At 44.7% G+C, this 21,016-nt stretch overlaps 1 protein-coding gene across 1 annotated transcript; it reads right to left on the bottom strand.

Moving 5' to 3' along the window:
- Positions 1 to 1,292: 1,292 nt before the first annotated feature.
- On the bottom strand, positions 1,293 to 19,821 carry mthfr (methylenetetrahydrofolate reductase (NAD(P)H)). The gene is made up of 12 exons (XM_083974839.1): positions 19,719 to 19,821; positions 17,196 to 17,457; positions 16,597 to 16,835; positions 16,277 to 16,387; positions 10,081 to 10,274; positions 9,751 to 10,001; positions 8,374 to 8,508; positions 8,095 to 8,275; positions 5,489 to 5,671; positions 5,290 to 5,391; positions 5,078 to 5,197; positions 1,293 to 1,773 (listed from the first exon to the last, which is right to left on the bottom strand). The coding sequence occupies exons 2-12, from the start codon at positions 17,441 to 17,443 to the stop codon at positions 1,552 to 1,554; spliced, it is 1,986 nt and encodes a 661-aa protein (XP_083830965.1). The 5' UTR covers positions 17,444 to 17,457; positions 19,719 to 19,821; the 3' UTR covers positions 1,293 to 1,551.
- Positions 19,822 to 21,016: the final 1,195 nt, after the last annotated feature.

Genomic DNA, 21,016 nt, shown 5'->3' on the forward strand with positions numbered 1-21,016 from the left:
GCTTTTGCTCCTGTTAAACCTGCACAATCTGTCTCTCTGTGTTTGGTTTTGAAACACGTGAAGAGGGTCTTCAGCCTGTGCAGGTTTAGCATGAGCAAAAGCTGTGCAAAACTTGGAGAATCTGTCCCTTGATGTCCATCAGATGAACCTTGCAAACCTTGCCTTCAAACTAAATAAAATTTAATACAGACTGATTGGTTCATTGTGAAACATTTATTTATTGATGTAAATGTGTTTTCTGTAGGCTACGTAGGCTATGCTCCGAGATAGCGCTGCTCTTTCTGTCCAATAACACACATGAAGCTTAAAAATGCCATAGGTTACATAAAACATATTAAGCGGCAATATGTATTTAAAAGATGTTCAAGAAAACGGTTCGCTTCACGGTTTTGTGGTCATGGTTTTCGGTTCGGTTTCGTATACTTTGATTGTTGGGAAAATCAATCATGTCTTGTATATTCAGGTTAAAACTGAAAGAATGAGGCAGTCTGACATCTGATCCATCATTGTGACAGTCTGAGGTTAAAAGTAGGTGAGATTCTGGCCTCAAGGGAGGAGACATTGATAGTTCCAACATGTTTTAATTTACTGGGCAAATAAAGTTATCTAACAAATGCTAAGAACAATTAGATATTCACTGAAATATATAACCTATATTTATTAATTGTGGTTCTTACAAAAAATATATCTTATAAAATATAAAAGCTAAAATGTCTCTTAAAGCTCTGCCCCTTTAATTAGTGCATGCTAAATAATTTAACTTTAGCCTACTACTTTTACAACCACATTATTTACCAGCAACATAAAGTGAAAACAGAGGTAGAGGTCCTGCCACAGTCAGTCAACCTCCTCCTCCTCCTCCTCCTGCTGCTGCTGCTGCTGCTCGCCAGACCCTCCTCCAGAGAAGAGGGAGACACTGGAGCTAATTAATGCTAAACGCGCTAATCGCTAATTGGCCGCGATCGCGATCATCACACACACGCGGTCCCATACCATGCTCAAAAAGTCGCGTTAGTTAGTCTGTATTAAAAGTGAAGCTAGGTGTGTGTTGCTGGACAGAAGAGGAGCGCTGCCACCACTCGTTGTCATCCAGATGATGCATGCGCCTTAAAGAGACAGGTGCATTGGCTCGGCTCGGCTCGGCTCGCCTCGACTCGCCGCACGCCCCCCCCCCCCCCCCCCCCCTCAAATTTTTTTTTATTGCGGATTTACACGAATCAGATAAATGACCAATTTGGGATCCAAAACGGCGAATTTCGCCGAAAGGTGACAAGTTTGCACCCCTGATTATATTATAGATCCATGGGATTGACACGCAGTTCCATTATTATCTGAAGCTTTCAGGCAACATTATCACCCCTAAAAATACTATATTGGTGAGAAATGAACGAGGAGGAGGAAGAAGAAAAAAAGACGTGTCAACGGCTATTGATTTTTCGAAACAGTTATGATTTGTTATCCGTGTACCCGTTTACACGTGTAGATGTTGACACCCCTACTCCATAGTGTTATGTTATTTTCCTTAAAAAAACCTGTGCGAAATGTGGGACTTTATTCAGACACTGTCAGGTCACTGAGTGTCTCTGGAGGAGCATCGAGAAGCTCAAACATATCGTCAATCACCTGCCACAGACAGTTCTCTAGAGGAAAGTCATTGTCCACCAGGTTAACCAGGAAGTAGTTGTCGTGGATGTACTTGATTATCATCCGCGAGGGAGACTCGTCTTCATACAGCTTGGCCCACTGCTCGATCCACAAGGCGAAGGCCTCGTCCTGGGGACAACATGGGGACAGTCAGACAAGATCCACCAGACCAAAAAACTGCTGGTGACATCAATCACACAAACACAACATGGTGACAGAAGAGGATTAGGGCCGCAGTGGAAAAGAAAATGAGTTCTGACCTTTTCCTCAGAATTCAGACTTTTTTTTTATTGTTAAAAAAATAATAATCTCCTAGGGTGCGTTCCGATCGACCTGAAGTTCCCTGCGCAGTGGACTGCACAGGGTGTTCCGCCATGTTCAGTGTGGTTCCAAACCGCAGGGAGCAGTTTGAAGGGAACTGTGAACTGTGCAGGGAGGGAGTGAACAACGGTTCCTCACTTCGCCCAGTTCACCGGATGTTGACAACCGATATTACCCATCAGCCATTGCGGTCCGTTTACGTGCGTAAACCGTCTTTGCGTGCGTTACGTAAATTGGCAGGGCTAATGGCTACCTGTTTAACTTTAATAGCTCAGTGGCTCAATAAACGGTCCATGAAAAAATATTTTTTCCGGCGAATATCTTAGTTACAACATGATTGAGCTAACAAGAGTAGTTTCATGTCGTGTCCGACAACGGGAGGGTTTTAACAGCTGACGTCCTGTTAGCTTAGCTGCCGCCGTTAGCTTAGCTACCGCCGTTAGCTTAGCGACAGCCGTTAGCTTTCCTGTCAGCTGAGCCACTGATGCTTTCTACACACCCTGATACCCCCAAACTGAATAAATACCACGCATTGTAACACAAAACTGCTTTGCTTGTGCACACAGAAATAGTAATGTTTCTTCAATCATTTCAGATCTGTCTAAACGGTGATAGTGGCGTGAAACATTTTGAAACTTAAAAACTTTATTTTTAAACTCGACCGGAAACAGCTGTGACGTTGCAGGGTGTTCCGATTGGTGTAATATCGGTTAAATGAAGTTTCCTACGGCAGATTCCCTGTGCAGGGAGCAGGGAGTAGGGGGCTCTGTCCAAGTAAACTGTGGATCGGAACGCAGCTCTAGACTGTCTCTGGAGCTCTGGGGATTTTTTTTCTCTAAAAAGAAAAATCAAAAATAATCTCAGAATTCTGACTTTAAAATCAGAACTCACTTTTTTTCCCCCCACAGCGGCCCTAATCCTCTTCCGTAGCCCATTAGACCTTTTCATAATACAGGGATTTGACCCAGCCCCCCAAACTTCATGTGTGAACCTTTAACAACTGCAGGAGATGAGTGGGGACTGAACAATCATCTCAACAATCTTCTTTTGTGGACAATCTTACTTTACCATGATCCATCTACACAATATATTACTACTACTCCTACTACTACTCAGATTAATCTAGATATAGTTAGAAATTACATTTAATAGGTTCAATGCCCATTGGCCCACTGGCCTGCTAAGTGCAGCTGGTGACAGCACCTCTTGCTCTGCTCAGTAACCTTGGTGAGTCTGGCACAGCGTCACTTGTACCAGCTCTCCAGCTGAGCAGAACCACAACTACTGTCCCCAGCAGCTGTCCAAGTCTGAGGAGTTTCAGTGCATGTGGGAAACAGGAGGATGGACAAGAGCAATTAATGAACTCTCAAATTAAAATTTGTACATATAGCACTTCATGAATACTCTGTATAAACTAAGAAGAAAGTGTGACAGAGGACTGTGGGAAGAAAAGTGGCGAGCAGACAATCATTCAAAAGAAGCAGTAAAGTGTTGGACAGGTTGGAATCACAATTTCTCTTCAAGATGTTGATATAACACCAGGGAAGAGACAGGATGCAGATCAATTACCAACAAAGATTGTCATGATCTTTTGGCCATTCTCCTAATCACAGGTCCTCACCAACCACACAGTTTTGGACAAATGGATTAAAATCTTCTGCAGTGATGAACCGAATCAGGACTGTGATCTAATCTTGATACTGTGAAGGATTCAGGGCAGAGTTCCAAAATTGGACCCGTGCAGGACTCTGATTCAGGGTTCTTCTTCTCATATTTCATTTCAATTTAAAGTGGGGATATACTATTAAAGAGGAACTATGCAGGATTTTTACCCTAGCAATGCTACATTTTTTACCTTAATTAAACAGCTTTGGAGTAATTGTTATTGTTTAATAAATGACAAGCAACTTGTTAAGAGGCAGAATGACGGCTGTTACAGGATAGGTCTGGAGAATTGTCTCAAATTTCTTAAACATTTTAACATGTATGTAATATTTGTATATGTGTTTTCAGATTGAGCATATATATGATTTTGTATTGTAACGTAGGACCCCAGGAAGAATAGTTGCTGCTGAGGCAGTGACTAATGGGGATCCATAATAAACTCAACTAAACTAAATCTTGGCTGAAAAACAACTTTGTAAGATCAGCGCCACTGACCCGGTGTCCCAGCTCTGGGCACCGCGACACAAACCCTAATCTCTTGTTTATGACAGATAAGACTACACAAATATACACGTCCAAACATCATATAACGTTATCCACCGCTCTATTGATTGATTTCTCGCCGGCTTCGTTGTAAACAAATGCACATGGAGGTGAGGAGGGTTAGCAACACAGAGGAAAAACGACCTGACTTGCATAGTTCCCTTTAGGAAATATAGTATATCAATATGACATTATGATGTGATGAAATGTATTATTATTGCTTACATTACAAATAAATGGTTGAAACATGAGGAGGCCAATAGATGACAGTTCTCTACATCCCACAAAAGACACGGAGCACTGTTGTATATTTAAAGGACAATTCCGGGCAAATTCAACTTCAAGTGTACATTTTTTTCCACAGACAGCGTCAGGTGGCTACTCAAACATGCACCAAGAAGTTTTTTTTACTTGAAGCAAGTCAAGAGTTGATATTCCTGTGTTTATGACACAAACGGGAGCTTTCCCACTGCACCTGAACACACCGAGCACGGCAACTTGGGTCTCACGCGAGACTCCAGGAGACTTTGAATTAGATCTAGTTTTACAAACATGTCGGCTTGCTTGAAGTAAATAAACTTGTCGGTGCATGTTTGAGTAGCCATCTGACGCTGTCTGTGGAAAAAAATTGCGGCTTTGAGGGATGTAAACAGCCTAAGCAGCAGAACTTGCATCCGCTCCCATTCATTGCTGCCGTGGCGATGCGGGGACAGACACAACTACCGCAAAACAGGAGCAATTAAACTGAAAATCTTCAGAGTCCTTCTTTTAGACCTAAAATGTTAGGAAAATACACCCCCGAGTTGAATTTGCCCGGAATTGTCCTTTAATATACAAACATATTGTTGGTTACTTGAGGATGGCAGCTAGAACAAGGCTGCAGGACAGCAGGATGGGCTCTTACCTTCCAGGACATGAAGCTGACTGGGTCCACCACCGTGGGCTGAACGATCTCCCTGCCAGGGAAGATCCCCCACGTCACCGCGTTGGGCTGCAGGTCGGGGGCGTTGGTCAGGTTACGGCCCTGAACACAAAATGTTCACCATGATGCGATGTAGACCCAAAGACAAACGTACAAAACGCACAAACTCAGACGAACTCGCTGTTTAAACTTACATGCACATTGACGATATGGTAGTTGACACGGGGCTCGTACTTCTTCAGTACTTTAAGGAGAGCGTTGACGTTTTCACTGGATGTGAAGAACTCCAGGTAGGCCTGTTGGATTTACAACAAGAGGACCATGAGCCAAACCCCTCCCTCTCCTGAACCACTCCATCCAAAACACACCGACAAGACCAACAGTGTCCACTACCTTCTGGAAGACGTAACCTCCGGCAGGTCCCCAGCCCACTACAGGGTCTGTGGAAGATTTGCCGTTGATGCTGGGCTGAGAGTTGATGGTGAGGACTCCTCGTCTGTTCACCTTGTCCAGCTCATCCTTCAGTAGGTTGGTCTCTGGGGCCAGAGGCTCATCGTTCCACGGCAAACACATCACCTGGCACAAGGAGAAGAAACCTGGAGTCTTGGATATGATGACAGTTTGTGACCTGATGTCTTTGTCCAAACCTAGCTGTCTCCCCACTTCCAGTCTTCATGCTTAGCTAGGCTAACTGTACCCTGACTCCATGGGACTCAAGTTTGAAAAACACTACATGACTGAGTCCATTATTTTCGTATGCGTTTTTTTAAACCAACACTAAGTAACTTTTCAACCTTCATATAATATTTTCATAACTTTTGTGATGGTACATGGACTTACAACAGGTTGAATGACACCTCTGTCATGGCCTGAGGGGGTCTGTATCATTATGGTCTGTATTGCCTTCACTGGCACTAAGCAGCATTGAGGAGCATGGTAGGACACCGGCTCTCACTTAAGTTTCACTTTCACTTTCGCGAGTCATGACGAGGAGGGAACAGGCAATGCGGCACCTTTCCGTCGGATTGTGTATGTGTGTTTACTGTGAAATGACCCGCTGGTAACACAAACTTAGTTTGGACGTCTTCTGTTCATTTCCATGCACCAGGAGATCAGGATGTTTACGGCTGTACGCGCTAGTGCTCATGGGAAATGGAGTCTTCCTTCAAGCAAAACACTACCGCTTTGGGCCACTGGCGCCGCCAAACTCAACCAAAACTGAAAGTTCTTTAGTACTGCTTTAAAGGAGCTTGAGGCAAGATCAAGGAATAAAACTCATTAGTGATACAACGGCCGTAGCGGCCGTCAGGGTTACTGCAGCCATCAGCCAAGCTGGTGCGGGAGCGCGCATCAACTCTCCACAGCAGTGCAGCTGATGATGTGACAGTGACACTGTGGCTGAATTGGAAACGGCATAACGTTACTATACCAGTGTTTTCCATTAATCAGCCGCCACAGACTAGTTTGGTTTGGGTTCGCCGCAGCTTTCACTATCTCTCATCTCTGCCAGTCAGCCCCTCTACCTGCTGTCTCTCTCACGACACACACACACACACACACACGTCGCGCTTGGCTGTTAATAAACAGTAAATGCGCCATGCCGCGCTCATTGTACAGTGCTCAATTTACCGCGACACCCGGAGGTTGACCACCCAGGCATCAGGTCAGCAGCACACCGGCCGCCGCCGCTCTACTTGCTGCTCACATGACTGTTCAGGCTGCAAGACATCCGCCGACCGCTGGTCGCAAGCGGTGGAAAGCCGAAGCTGTCGAGGACGCGCATGCAGCGTCATTTGACGTCACATCCGCGGACAGCGCGGGAAATTCGGACCCAGAATTGCAGCGCATTATGCAGCACACAGCCTGTTCAAGGCAACAGAGAGATACGCGAGTGGGCTCATTCTTTTTGGTTTTGAACGCTTCATCGCCCATTAGCAGTAACTTAAAACGCATGTGCATTTCTTCACAAATCTTGCCTCATGAACCTTTAATCTGTCACCTGACAAAAATCATTACATACAGACGTCTTACACACCGAGTCCGATGTGTTTCAATCGCATGCATTTATATTCTGTTCCAAACTTGGGAAAGGGAGACAAAAGTTGTCACTCAGTGAGGGTGACTTTGTGGTCCTCTAACTTGTCAAGAAATAAGAATCTGAGAGGACGTCAAGAGCAAAGAGAGCTGCTTCTAAATGAGCTGTTGAATTATCATGATCACTTGTACTGTTTATTTTAGGATGTCAGTGGTCTAGTTTAATAGATTATTAGCTCTACTGAAGCCACACACACACACACACACCTCAGCAGGACCTAACAGCCTCGAAACACTGATGTGATTGGCCAGAAAGCATTTTCACGGTTGTGGAAAACACTGAAAATCAAACCTGTTTCGAAAACTTAAATGACAGACAACAACATGAGGTCTTTTTTTTTAACGTGCCGCAATCTCGGACGAAAAAAACGGACTCAGTGTTCAAAGGCCTTAATACACTGTGTGAACATGCTCTCATTCAGTTTCCCCCACCTGTAAGTCTCAGGCTCCGCCCAGTGGCCCACAAAACTCCCAGTTAACCAGAAATGGTCAATTCCCCGGTGAGCATGTTTTTCCTTCAGTTCAAGTCAAGTGAACAAAGCAGGTGGCAGCTTGGTGACAGTCAAGGTCACGTGCTGTGATTGCCACGTTTGCACAACAGCAGTGTTTGATTTGTGGCGACTTAGCCCTGTTGAAATTCACACACATGTGAACCACTTACACTACATGTACTACAGTGTCTGATTGGAGACAGCAAAAGTGATCACACCTCGTTGCTTTGTCTGATTCAAATCTGTCTTTGTTTGATAAATCTTATATTGATCCATAACGTCCAGAGATTTTAACATCGTAGTCTCACACAGGAATTCTATAGTTGGAGTTTCAGTAAGTAGTGATGATGTTGTGACTGCATCAAGAGACACTGCAGGACACCGGGTGTTGTCCTGTAGTGTGTCTCTGTTTACCTTGTGTCCACTGCGGTTGGGCTGAGCTGTGATGTAGCAGGTGAACACCTCAAACACACTCTCCTCGTTCATCAGCTCCTCCCCCCACATCTGCAGCAGAGCATCTTTGGATGACTTGCTCTTCAAGTAGAACAGGTAGTAGTCGTTTAACTCGCCAAAAGCTGGAGATGAAGAGTTGCCCCTGAAGAAGTCAAACAGATTTGACATTTATTCACTGATACTGAAACCACTACTTCACTTTTGTCACTTAAAATCTGTCGAGGGTGTAATGGAGCTTGCCATCTGCCGTTGGGGAACTCATCCCAGTCCTGGGTTCTGTATATGTAACTCTTGGGTCTGGAGGCCCAGAAGATGGGTCGAACGTCCTCTACCTTTCGTTTGGGATGGGCGCTGACAGCCCAGGGAAGAGGCCGCCTGGAAACAAAGACAATCGGAATCGCAGCCAAAAAGCAGGAACCCTCTCCACACAGCCAGATTCACCAAGTCAGCTCTTTGGTTCCGTTTAAACCTGTTTAGACTTGATATTTCGTTTCGTTTCGTTTATTTCGGTCAATACGTGTCATTAAAAGAGAAGTAACAAGACCAGAGAGAAAAAAATAAAATAAAAAAATAATATCGATCAGAGTAAACAATAAGTAAACAGAAAAAGAAAATTTGGACCGAAAAGGCATAGGCTGAAGCATAGCTTATTACACCTACCCTGTTACTCAAGTTAATTTAAAAGTTTTAAGATGTACAATTTGTTATTTATTAATAAAATAAATAAGCAATCACAAAAGACTGAAAAGAGAGAAGCTGCTTAATTTGATTTCCCTTTCTTCTTCCATTCCTTTCCCTTCCTTCTTCTTCTCCTTTCCCTTCTTCCTCCCCTACTTCCTTCCTCCTCAAAAAATCAAACATACAGAACAAAACAAAACAAAAATAGCAGCAGCATAGCACGTGTCACCACTCATTACTCTAACTTATATAAATTAACCATCCTGTTTGTACGTACTTTTTAAAATAAGATTATGGTATTGCATGTTTTTAAGTCATTCTCCAATTTGTTCCATAAATTAACAGCTGTTACCGTAGTGCATTGTAATTTGGTGTTGGTTCTGGTTTTTAACTTTCTAAATATACACACCCCTCTGAAATTGTAATGGCTTTGTCTTAGATTGAACATTTTCTGAATACAGTCAGGCAGCATGTTGTTGTTAATTTTGAACATAAGCTGTCCAGTTTTGAAATCCACCAGTTGTTTGAATTTGAGTTCATTATAATTGATTAGTTGGATGCTTATAATCGACTTTGTTTATAAGTTGCATAGCTTTTTTTTTTTAAGTAGAAAAATTGGTTTGGTGACTGACTTGAATGTGTGTCCCCACACTTCTATACAATAAGTTATGTATGGTTTTATTAGGGATTGATACAAAAAAAATGAATTTGTTATTAAGATATTTTTACATTTATATAGAATTGCCATGGTTTTTGATATTTTATTCTTTAAGAAGTTTATATGTGGCTTCCAGCACAGCTTATGATCAATAACCACTCCAAGGTCAATCAGATGTGAACAAGACAGCTTTGTCTGTGGGGTGTTCTCTCTTCCCTCAAATTCTACAACTGTTTCTGACTTTTACTGAAACTGTGTGAGCAGACGGAGGGGTCACTGACCTGGGGTCTTCTGTCCACAGCCCCAGCTGCCGGAGCACCTCCATGGTGGCCACCTCTCGGTTCAGAGTGTAGAAATGGAGGCCTGGTACCTTCCCACTGTCCAACAGCACACGGCACATCTCCACTGCCTGGTGGATGCCATAGTTACGGATAGCAGCGTCGTTGTCTTTGATGGGCTCAATGACTCTGGTGATTTCCTCAGGTATCTCCAGTTTGGACAGCTTGACCAGCTGACGCAGGGACTGGTAACCCTGGAGAGAAACAAGTTCAAGTCAAGCTGAATCCTGAATTATTAGTTGGTTTGTTTGTTGTTCCTGGACTAGTGATTACCTGAATGGGGAAGACTCCAGGTAGGATGGGACATGTGATGCCAATTGCCCGGCAGTCGTCCAGAAACTTGAGGAATGTGTCCGCCCTAAAGAACAGTTGGGTGATGACAAAATCTGCTCCTGCATTCACCTTCTCCTTAAGGTGAGTCAGATCCTGCTCATAGCTCTCTGCCTCAGGGTGACCTGTGGGGTAACCTGGATACAGCAGCACATTTCAGTCATTTCCTCCACGTTAAAGGTATAGTTTAACATTTTGGCAAATTCACCCACTGCCATAATCCCTATAGTCACAGCAGTAGGTTTATTACCTTTAATTGTCAGTGCATGCCGTTTTGCGATCGGTGGGACAGAACAACTCCAAAACGCTCTGGTGGACAAGTTGTGACCTGAACATTCATCACGCTATGAGATAATAATGGAACATTACCAAGTGGAGTTGTTTTCGAGGTAAATACGTAGCCGGAACTACATTTCAGACTCGGCTGCTTGGCGAAGTGATTTCAAAAGCAAGTAGTTCAGAGTATTTGCTTCATGTGTCATAGTGTTACATAATTAGGGCCCGAGCGGCGACTGCAAGTCTCTTATTATTCTTACCCGTCAAAGATCGCATTTTTGGGGACTTTCCCATGCTCGAAAAGTTATGCACATTTGCACACATGTCCAGAGTGCGCAAAATTTTCATATTTTGGTGCCGTCGCACATGGGCGTGGCCAAATGGCTAAATGGCGCCCCCTAGGCATATTAAAAAAATTCAGCCCCTCTTGGCAGTTTCACCTAGACTAGGGATGTGAAGATTCACCGATTCATATCGGTGGTCCGATATAAACGTATGCGATGCGACTGCACCGGTAGATTCAGGGTACATCGGACATAATTAGGGCCCGAGCGGCGACTGCAAGTCGCCCAGCGAAAGCCCTATTGTAATTGCTATGTTTATTATTATATTCTCCCTAAAATCGCATTTTTGGGGGCCTCAACATGCCCCAAAACGCGTGAATTTTGGCATGCACATCAGGCCTCGCGAAAAATTTGATATTTTAAAGTCGTTGGAAATGGGCGTGGCCAAATGGCTGAATAGCGCCCCCTACAAACACGTGTCAATGGCCTCGCCATTCGTCTTACTTTGTCGTACACACACAAAATTCGGTACACATATGTATTATACCCAGATATACAAAAAATCCTCTTGACCTCATGACCTCAACCCAACAGGAAGTCGGCCATTTTGGTTTAGATTTTTCCCGCCTAAACTTAACTCCTCCCACAGCGTTCGCCCGATCAAGTTGAAATTAGGTATACCACATCTCCAGACCTAGCTGAGCTTATCTTGTGCTCCGTGAGTCCGTAGGTCAAAGGGCGTGGCTGCCAGCGCTCAATACACTATGGCGTGCTCGCCATGTACATACGAGTGGCTCTCACGCCCACATACTTCATCCAATCAACTTCAAACTTGCTGGACATGATGATGGCTCCGCCCTGAACGTCCGGATATATTAACTTCCCACGTAACTCATAGCGCCCCCCGGTGGTAGCAGGAAGTGCCATTTTTTGCATCAACATTGTCCGATTTCCACGAAACTTCACGTGTGATGAGGGGCTGACCCTGAACACACCTGCACGCATCTCATTACTGCCCCTAGTGGACGAACCTTTAACTGCTCATAACTCCCTCATGCTTTGTCCGATTTCCACGAAACTTCACATGTGTGATCAGGGGCTGACCCTGAACACACCTGCACGCATCTCATTACTGCCCCTAGTGGACGAACCTTTAACTGCTCATAAATCCCTCATGCTTTGTCCGATTTCCACGAAACTTCACATGTGTGATCAGGGGCTGACCCTGAACACACCTGCACGCATCTCATTACTGCCCCTAGTGGACGAACCTTTAACTGCTCATAACTCCCTCATGCTTTGTCCGATTTCCACGAAACTTCACATGTGTGATCAGGGGCTGACCCTGAACACACCTGCACGCATCCCATTACTGCCCCCTAGTGGACGAACCTTTAACTGCTCATAACTCCCTCATGCTTTGTCCGATTCACTCCAAACTTCACACGAGTGATGAGGGGCCGCCCCTGAACGCACCACACCACATGCGGTGACTGCCCCCTGGTGGATGAACGAAACATTGCGTTTTTGGCCTCCTTCCGGGGTTTTTTCTCCATTTCTGCTCCGCGCCACGGCCCCGGCGTGCCTCAGGCCCCGCGGCGGCATGGGCGAGCGAGGGCCCGCCATCGCCGCTTGCGGCTTTAATTTATGGTTGAATTTGCGATGCATCTCTTCTAGCCTTCTACATCGGTAAATTCCATGGTTAAATCGATCATTTCATTTTCCGAGGCAACCTGAATGCACCATCGTGGAAGCCGTGCGCAGCCTCCTGCCCATGCTCTGACAGCAGCAGCAGTAGTCAGAGCCACCGTCTTGGCATGTTGGTGGGCTTATAGATCATGCCAAGACGCACAAAAAAGCCTCTTAATGTCATGGTGAAATCACAACAGGAAGTCGGCCATTTTGATTTGAATTTTCGCTGATGGCGTGATTTTGGCCATTCCTACACCTCGTATTTTAACGAACTCGTCCTAGGGATTTCACTCGATCGTCTTTAATTTTTTATTCCAGCATCGAGACCCCATGGTGATCTTATCTTGTGCTCTGCAGGTGTGTAGGTCATAGGGCGTGGCTGCTAGGGCTCGATGAACTTTGGCAACTGTTTTGGAGCACGCCATCCAAATTCTAACAGCTCTCACGCCCACATACTTAATGACAGCAGCTTCAAATTTGCTGGACATGACGATGGCTCCGCCCTGATATATTAAGTTCCCACGTAACTCATAGCGCCCCCCGGTGGTAACAGGAAGTGACCAGGTTTTACTTTTACAGGTACTGATGACACATAGTTGACCTCATCAACTTCATTCCACTTCTAAAACATGCAGAACAAGTTGAAGCTGCATCATGAACGCTGTGAAGCTACGAGTAATGGCGTCCGCGTGGCGTCGCAGCGACTATCAATCCCTCGCCAAGAAAATACGTTTAGCTTTTTGATGTCTTTATGAACTCGCATCATCATGAAAATTGATACAGAGGTCAAGGGTGGCAAGGTCTTTCATCTGATAGGGGCAACGCCCATGGGCGGGGCAAAATGCCTCTATAGCGCTCCCTTTCATTTTTAAAATACCCCTCAACATAGGGCTTTTTTTGGACTAGGAACATGAAAATCGGTACATATGTGTAAGTTCACCAGACGAACAAAAAAGTCTCTAGCAGCAATGCTCTACTCCAAACAGGAAGTCAGCCATTTTGATTTTGGCGTGATTACCACATGTTGTATTTTAACGAACTCGTCCTAGGGATTTCACTCGATCGTCTTCATTTTTGTTTTCCAGCATCGAGACCCCATGGTGATCTTATCTTGTGATCTGCAGGTGTGTAGGTCATAGGGCGTGGCTGCTAGGGCTCGATGAACTTTGGCAACTGTTTCGGAGCACGCCATCCAACTTCAAACAGCTCTCACGCCCACATACTTAATGACAGCAGCTTCAAATTTGCTGGACATGACGATGGCTCCGCCCTGAACGTCCTGATATATTAAGTTCCCACGTAACTCATACCGCCCCCCGGTGGTAACAGGAAGTGACCACTTTTTACTTTAACGTGTACTGATGCCACACAATTGACCCCATCAACTTCATTCCACTTCTAAAACATGCAGAACTAGTTGGTGAAGCTACATCATCAACGCTGTGAAGCTACGAGTAATGACGTCCGTGCGGCGATGCGGCGACCATTTCTCGCCATGAAATGCTTTTTGATGGCTTTAATGAACTCGTATCATCATGAAAATTGATACAAAGGTCAAGGGTCACGACCTCAACGTCTCCATATGCTCATAGGTGATCTCACTCGTGTCGCCCCCTAGTGGAAACAGGAAGTGCCATATTTTACATCAACATTGTGCGATTTCCACGAAACTTCACATGTGTAATGACTGTCCCACCCTGAACACAATCACCCATGTTTTGTTACACTCTACTGCCCCCTGGTGGATGAACCATCAACCTCTCATAACTCCTTCATGCTTTGTCCGATTCACTCCAAACTTCACATGAGTGATGAGGGGCCGCCCCTGAACGCACCCACCCACAACTGCTTTGCGCCACCTGGTGGATGAACAAAACACTGCATTTTTTTGCCTCCTCCCAGGTTTTTTCTACCTTTCTGCTTCACGCCACAGCCCCGACATGCCTCAGGCCCCCGCGGTCGCATGGGAGAGCGAGGGCCCGTCATCGCCGCTTGCGGCTTTAATTATACGTTATTATCTCATAGCGTGGTGAATGTGCAGGTCACAACTTGTCCACCAGAGCGTTTTGGAGTTGTTGGATTGTGTATTTTGGATTGTTTATTTAGGGCGGCACGGTGGTGCAGTGGTTAGTACTGTCGCTTCACAGCAAGAGGGTTGTGGGTTCGAACCCGCCGGCCTGCTGGGGCCCTTCTGTGTGGAGTTTGCATGTTCTTCCCGTGCATGCCTGGGTTCTCTCCGGTTATTCCGGCTTCCTCCCACAGACACATGCAGGTTAGGTTAATTGGCGACGCTAAATTGCCCATAGGTGTGAATGGTTGTATGTCAGCCCTGCGATAGACTGGCGACCTGTCCAGGATGTACCCCGCCTCTCGCCCGAAGTCAGCTGAGATAAGCTTCAGCTCACCTGTGACCCTAGTGCAGGATAAGCGGTATAGTAGGGATGGGCATTTCGAATAATTTTCTAACCGAGTAACCTAACCTTGTCGTACCCAGGTAACCGAATACTGTAATAAAAAATAAAATGACGTCATGTCTGACGGACAGAGCGCAGCCAGTCCGCATTACTGACACACAGCGTCGTCAGACAAAATATCAGGTGGATAGTAAGAGTAGAGACTGGAGTTTAAGTTGCACAGATGGGGCATATGTGCATCTTTATGCCGGGGAATAAATGCGCTGGATGTGCTCTGAGCGCTGAGCGCAGCGCATTTATGCCGCGGCTGCCTCGGAGGATAAAACTTTTTCTTCTTCTTTCTAAACCATTAGCGGTGCTTATTTATTAGTCCACACTACATTTTGGTGCCTTGGGTCCTCTCTACCTCGCATCGTTCCAGGAAATAACTGGGAAGGTTTCAGAATGTTTGTAAACTGAAAGCAGATTTTCTAACAGACTTGATGACACCTGTCGTCTCCCTGCCGACGGTTTACGCCGAGGGAACCACCACAGATTCTTGTAAAAGGTTTGAAAGTCCGAGCTCTATCCAAAAACGCTTTTACACAGCAGAAAATCACGTTGCTTGATCCGAAACTGTTTAACACTACAAAAAGCTGAACCATGGCATGGTAATGTAGTTTGATCCGACACTAGACTGCGCTCTAACGTGCCGTTTTTTTAATCATAGGTTAACCGGATAATACATTCATAACCGAGTAGCAGATTGCCTACTCGGGTACCCGGGTACTCGGGTAACTGTGCACATCCCTACGGTATAGAAGATGAATGGATGAAAAAAGGATTGTGTATTTAGTTTGATGAGTGAAATGTGGAAATACCGTAGTGTTTCCCATTAATTAACGAGTCTGTGGGGGCCCGCCACAGTCTCGTTTGGGGCCGCCACAGTCTCTCACAGAAAAAAAAGACATTTTTTGAAAAAAAAAAGAAGAAAAAAAAATGTTTTCAAATTTTTTTTTCTCTCACGTGTGTCTACGTGCGGTGCGCCCGCATGCGAGAGAGGCGGCAGTTTGAGAGGCTGACTGGCATGAGATGAAAGCTGGTGCGCTAGCATGGTTATTTAAAACACCATCTCTGATCTCTGCCTGCACATAGATACACAGACACGGGCGCACGCTAAATGCGCTATATCGCGCTAGTTGCTCAGCTGCAGCGCTATATCGCTCCCCCCCCCCCCCCCCCCCGTTGGACCAACGACCCGTACCCCCCCTCCCGTCGCGCCATGGTCTCCTGAACTCCTGTGGGAAACACTGTACCGTGCAGCTTCCGTACTCCCCTGCCGATCTATCTAAAAAAAAAAAAGCTTACACCGACAATTAAAGCTAATGAACCTACTCCTATATGACTATAGGGATTATGGCAATAGGCAAATTTGCCAAAATGTTGAAATATCCCTTTAACTGTCTACCAGTGATCTGGACGTTGAACACATACCGGCTACGCAGATGTCAAAGTAGTCATCAAACTCAGATCGGATGTGTTTAACAAGGTCGATGGCGTAGTTGAAGCCTCCCTCTTCCTCCTCCCAGTCTGCCCCCACTGGATCTGTGGAGACATCACAATACAACACCTCAGCTGGCAGCCACATGTTAGGAGGACTGCTACAACTACAGAAATCCAAAGTGATGTAGAATAGTCTCCGATAAGGGACTTAGCACTTGGTTCTGCTGTCAAAGTACATCAGTGTTCAGTTTTGGCCAATACACCGGTTGAGGAAACAGGAAGGAATAGGAACATCTCCTACAGTCTCCTACCTCCTCTGAGGGCCATAATGTTCTTGAGGCCCAGGTGCTTTGCTTTGGCCAGGTAGCCAGTGATCTTGTCTTTGGTCTGGTTGCAGCAGGTCAGGTGGAGGACGCTCTCCAGGCCACAATAGTTGACCGCTGTGCTGGCAATCATCATGGATGAGGTTTCCTTGTCTGAACCGGGGTCCCCTGCTGGGTGCCAGGTAATATCGATGAACAGAGGACCTCCGGAGCCCATACGGTCAAATCTGATGGACAGGGGTGTGAAGACAGAAATGGTTAGGGAAACCATGAGGACAATTTCTGATTAGTGATGCCTATGGTCTTTGTACTTTCAAGCAGCTTCTATTCTACAAGTTTAGCTAAATGAAAATAGGTTACTGTAACATTAGGGCACACTAAGCTCTCAGATGTTTAGCTCCAAAGATTACAACAAGCCTCTTGGAGCTACTAGCTCGCCATTCCTGGACTAGGCTGCAAGAGGACAAAGAATTTGTGAGCTCTTTAACCCTGTCCCTGTGTCCCACTTTAGTACAGGCAATGTTGTTTCTATACATCATGCTTCCTGGATGAAAGATTTCATTCTGGCCCGGTTTGATTCGACATGCCTTGAGATGAGGTTGACAGCTCCACTGGCCGTGCGGGGAGGAAAGAACTCCAGTGAGAACCAGCGGTCTCCAGACTCCATCCTCCTCCGCATCTTGTCCCGCAGCCTGTCTGTCCGGTCTGCATCCAGCACCGGTGTGGAGCAGCGGGAACTCTCCTTGGAGCTCTCCCCGCCACTGTTGCTGGCTCCACTGGAGTCGCTCTTGCATGACTGCCAGCTGCCATCCCCTCGCTGCACCTGGTTTACCATGATGGTAGATTACACTGAGACAAGAAGGAGACAAAAGTTGATGAGAAAAGATGAATCAGACTCTGCTCATCAGTGCTGCAGACATTACGACTAACTACTCCCAGGCTGGTCTAGAGGTCAGCTGATAATAGATTAGTCTGATTAAATGGCACCAACAGGACATTTTATAAACTACTGTTGTCAGCAGAAGTTACAACTCTGACAGTGGCCAGTGGCTGCACGCCCTCCACCAGTCACACATAGGGCCTTCACACCGTTCTGGTTCTCAAACCCAATTTTGAACTGGCCGGCGCAACCAGACCGAAAAAATAACAGATTCATAGAAGTCAGTTCTCAATGGAACCAAAAAATTGTTGGTTCTTCCCTGTGAACCGTGACCTCATCAGTGGGCGTGTCGTATTCTAGGCTGTGAAGACGAGCAGGAAGGAGGAGGAGAGGACAGCGACTGACAACATTGAGAAAAACAATTTGCAGTGGTCTGCTAAAGAAATGCCACCGATTTGGACGTCTGCAGAGTTTCAGGGAAAGCTAGAAAGCAGCACAAGAAAGAACAAGTTGTGTGAATTTCCCTTTGGGCCTCAATAAAGTAAAGTCATTCTTATCTTTGAACTTGGGGAAGAGATGGCCAAGGCTGGGTTCACTGCAACACCACACCCAATCATTCATTAAAAACTTTTTTTTTTTTTTAAATCTGAAGAAAGATTACTGAGACAGCAATAAAGCAAAGATGTTGCCATGTTGTGTAAAGCAGACTAACGGATCCCCCCTTTGGTTCCACTTAAACTGGTGTGAACTGGTTCATCAGAAAGCACCAAGGTTCTGAGACTCCAGGATGGAGCCAGAACTAGAACCATGTGCGTCTGAAAGGTAATGGTAATGTCATTGAGTACCTGAGGTCATGTATAGCTATCTTATGCAAATCTGCCTGTGCTGTCATGATTTTTTTCCAATGGGAGGAGGCACAAAAGATGTTCCTGTGATTTCAATGTGTTGCATCACTCATGTGCTGACTGACTGCACTGACTGTCTGGACCATTGACAAGTAATGTGCTATTTCAATTCAATTCAATTCAGTTCAAAAAACTTTATTGTCTGTCACAAGAACAGAAAATTGTCATCAGTTTGGGCTCAGTTAAACATAAACATACAGACACCAACATAAAAACTCATATTAAAAGATCTCACATAAAAACCATAAAAATTCTAAAATTCCTGTGGCGCTCACATTAAAGCTGCAACAGCAGATAGATCTTGCCCTAAAAACAGGTACCTATTTCTTTTCGTTTAAAATACGCACTGCAGTAGGGATAAAAGAGTTCTTGTAGGTCTTTTTTGGCCAGGGGTACTCTGAACCGGCTAGTGGCCAAATACATTGGTTGTCAGCTTTTTCCTGCTCCAAACAATCATGATTACAACAAAATCCACCACCGGTTGACCTCCATTCTCATCCCTCTGTGTTTCTTGTTCTGATAATGTACAATCACACATAGAAAGAATTAAATAATTCATTGAATCAGAAAACAGTCACTGTCACCTCACTGTTCACTAACTCAGATTAAAGCACTTTCAGGAACATAATCCTGAAATACTTTATTTTGAAACATCAATCTCACTCACACACACACACACAGGACTAGACATACTGTGTATATTACTGCAGCATTACTGGTTTGAATCAGTTAACAGTTCTCTGGTCACTGCTGGAACGTTTCTGTACACACCTTTAATTCTTTCTCCCTCTCAATCTCACTATCTTTCTCTCTCCCTTATAGAGTTGAAAGTCTGTGTTATTCTTGCCGAGTTAGTTGTGTTCTGTTTCTGAACACACAACTGTTTCATTACGTTACATTGTTTCATTCTGGCATGTTTTGACCGTCTGGACACAACACTACACAAACAAAAGCACAGCTAGATGACTTGTTGTGTCTCTTTAAACATGCTGCTTTTGTTTGTTTACACTGACCCAGTCACCAGCATGTTGCCAGCGTCCAGACTGAAAACAGCGAACCTCCGAACCTCCATCCCGTGTCTGTCCCGCTTACACAGACCTTTTGGGAGGAAGAAGAAACATGGACCGGGCGATTTGAGAGGGTCCTCAGAGACCCGCAGAGACCCCAGACTCGTGCGTGTCTCTGTCGGCTGGGCTCAGAGCAGCTAGCTAGGAAGTTAGACTGTGTCCACGAGCCACGTTAGCGCTTCAAACTTAAAGGAGAAACGCGGGGTTACCTTCGGTCAGCCCGGGTACATGCAGCGGGGAAGTGAAGTAGCTACTCACCGGTTCTCCCACCTGGTCTGGCCGGTTCTCTTCGTGCTTCGAGTGTCCTACACCGGGTCCATCTGAGAAAGCACATTAGCAGCCACAGCGCTGGGGACTGGGGGGACGGGGTGGGGAGGCGCAGTTAAACCACCCGGGAAAGCTAGCTTCACATTCGACGGTTAAGGGAAATGTTAAGTGTGAAGTTTGCTTCACAGTGCAGAAGAGCACCTGTCTGTACTTGGATGTACAACGGAAAGAACATGGAGTCAAGTCACAACTTAAGTCTTAAGTTTACGAAGATGAAGTCAATTTTAAGAAAATATCTCAAAATATTAAGAAAAAATGTCATAATTTTTATGGGAAAAAAAGTCACATTATCACAAGAATAATAATAGCCTAATAAGAGTCATAATATCAAAATTTTTCATTACATCATCATAATATTTCAAGGAGAAGGCATACAATTACAAGTTTTTATTAACAAAAGTCACAATATCAAGAGAATGAGTCATAATTTTGAAAAAAAAAAGGCATAAAATGTCAACTAACAAGTATATATTGGGAGAATAATGTTGTAATTTTATGAGGAAAAAGTCCTGATATTACAAGTCTTTAAGTTAATGTTCAATTATTTAGGGAAATAGAAGATATCCTATCCTATCCTATCCTATTTTGACTTTCTGTTCTCCAAATATTGTGATTTATTTCACACTTCTGACTTCATTCTTGAAATATCATATCTCTTTCTTTTTTCCTTGATGTGGCCTTAACACAATATGGTTGTACTACACTCGCATTATAATTTATTTTATTCATGAAATTAAAAAAAAAGAAAAGAAAAGTCGCCCATACACCAAAAAAAATCTATTCATATGTTAAAAGTTCCATTTACATATATCTAATAACATCACACTGAGGGGACATTTGACAATAGCTTGTTTACATTTTCCCAAATTGATTAAATGTTTCAGAAATCTGAAAGTGTCTTGTACTCAGTCCAGGTGCTGTTTAAAGGCTTAAAGCTTTACCTTAAATGTCTAACACCTATTCATGTAAACGAGTGAAGTTTCCCTAAAAAACCTTTCCCTTAACTGTCGAATCGAAAGCTGACTTCAGCATCTTGGGGTGGGCGTCAACAATGAGGTGCTGCATTCAGGTCATAATGGAAACCGAAAGTTTGGACACAAATCGAGGTACTTGCACAGATGAGTGCAGCGGGTAGTTCAAACCTCATAGGCTTGTTACGGAGTTGTACCTCTGATTTTAATTTTGAGCCTTATTCAGATATTCTATTTAACTTTTCACAATGATGACGC

This window comes from Trachurus trachurus (assembly GCF_905171665.1).
Source record: "Trachurus trachurus genome assembly, chromosome: 7".
Lineage (NCBI taxonomy): Eukaryota > Metazoa > Chordata > Actinopteri > Carangiformes > Carangidae > Trachurus > Trachurus trachurus.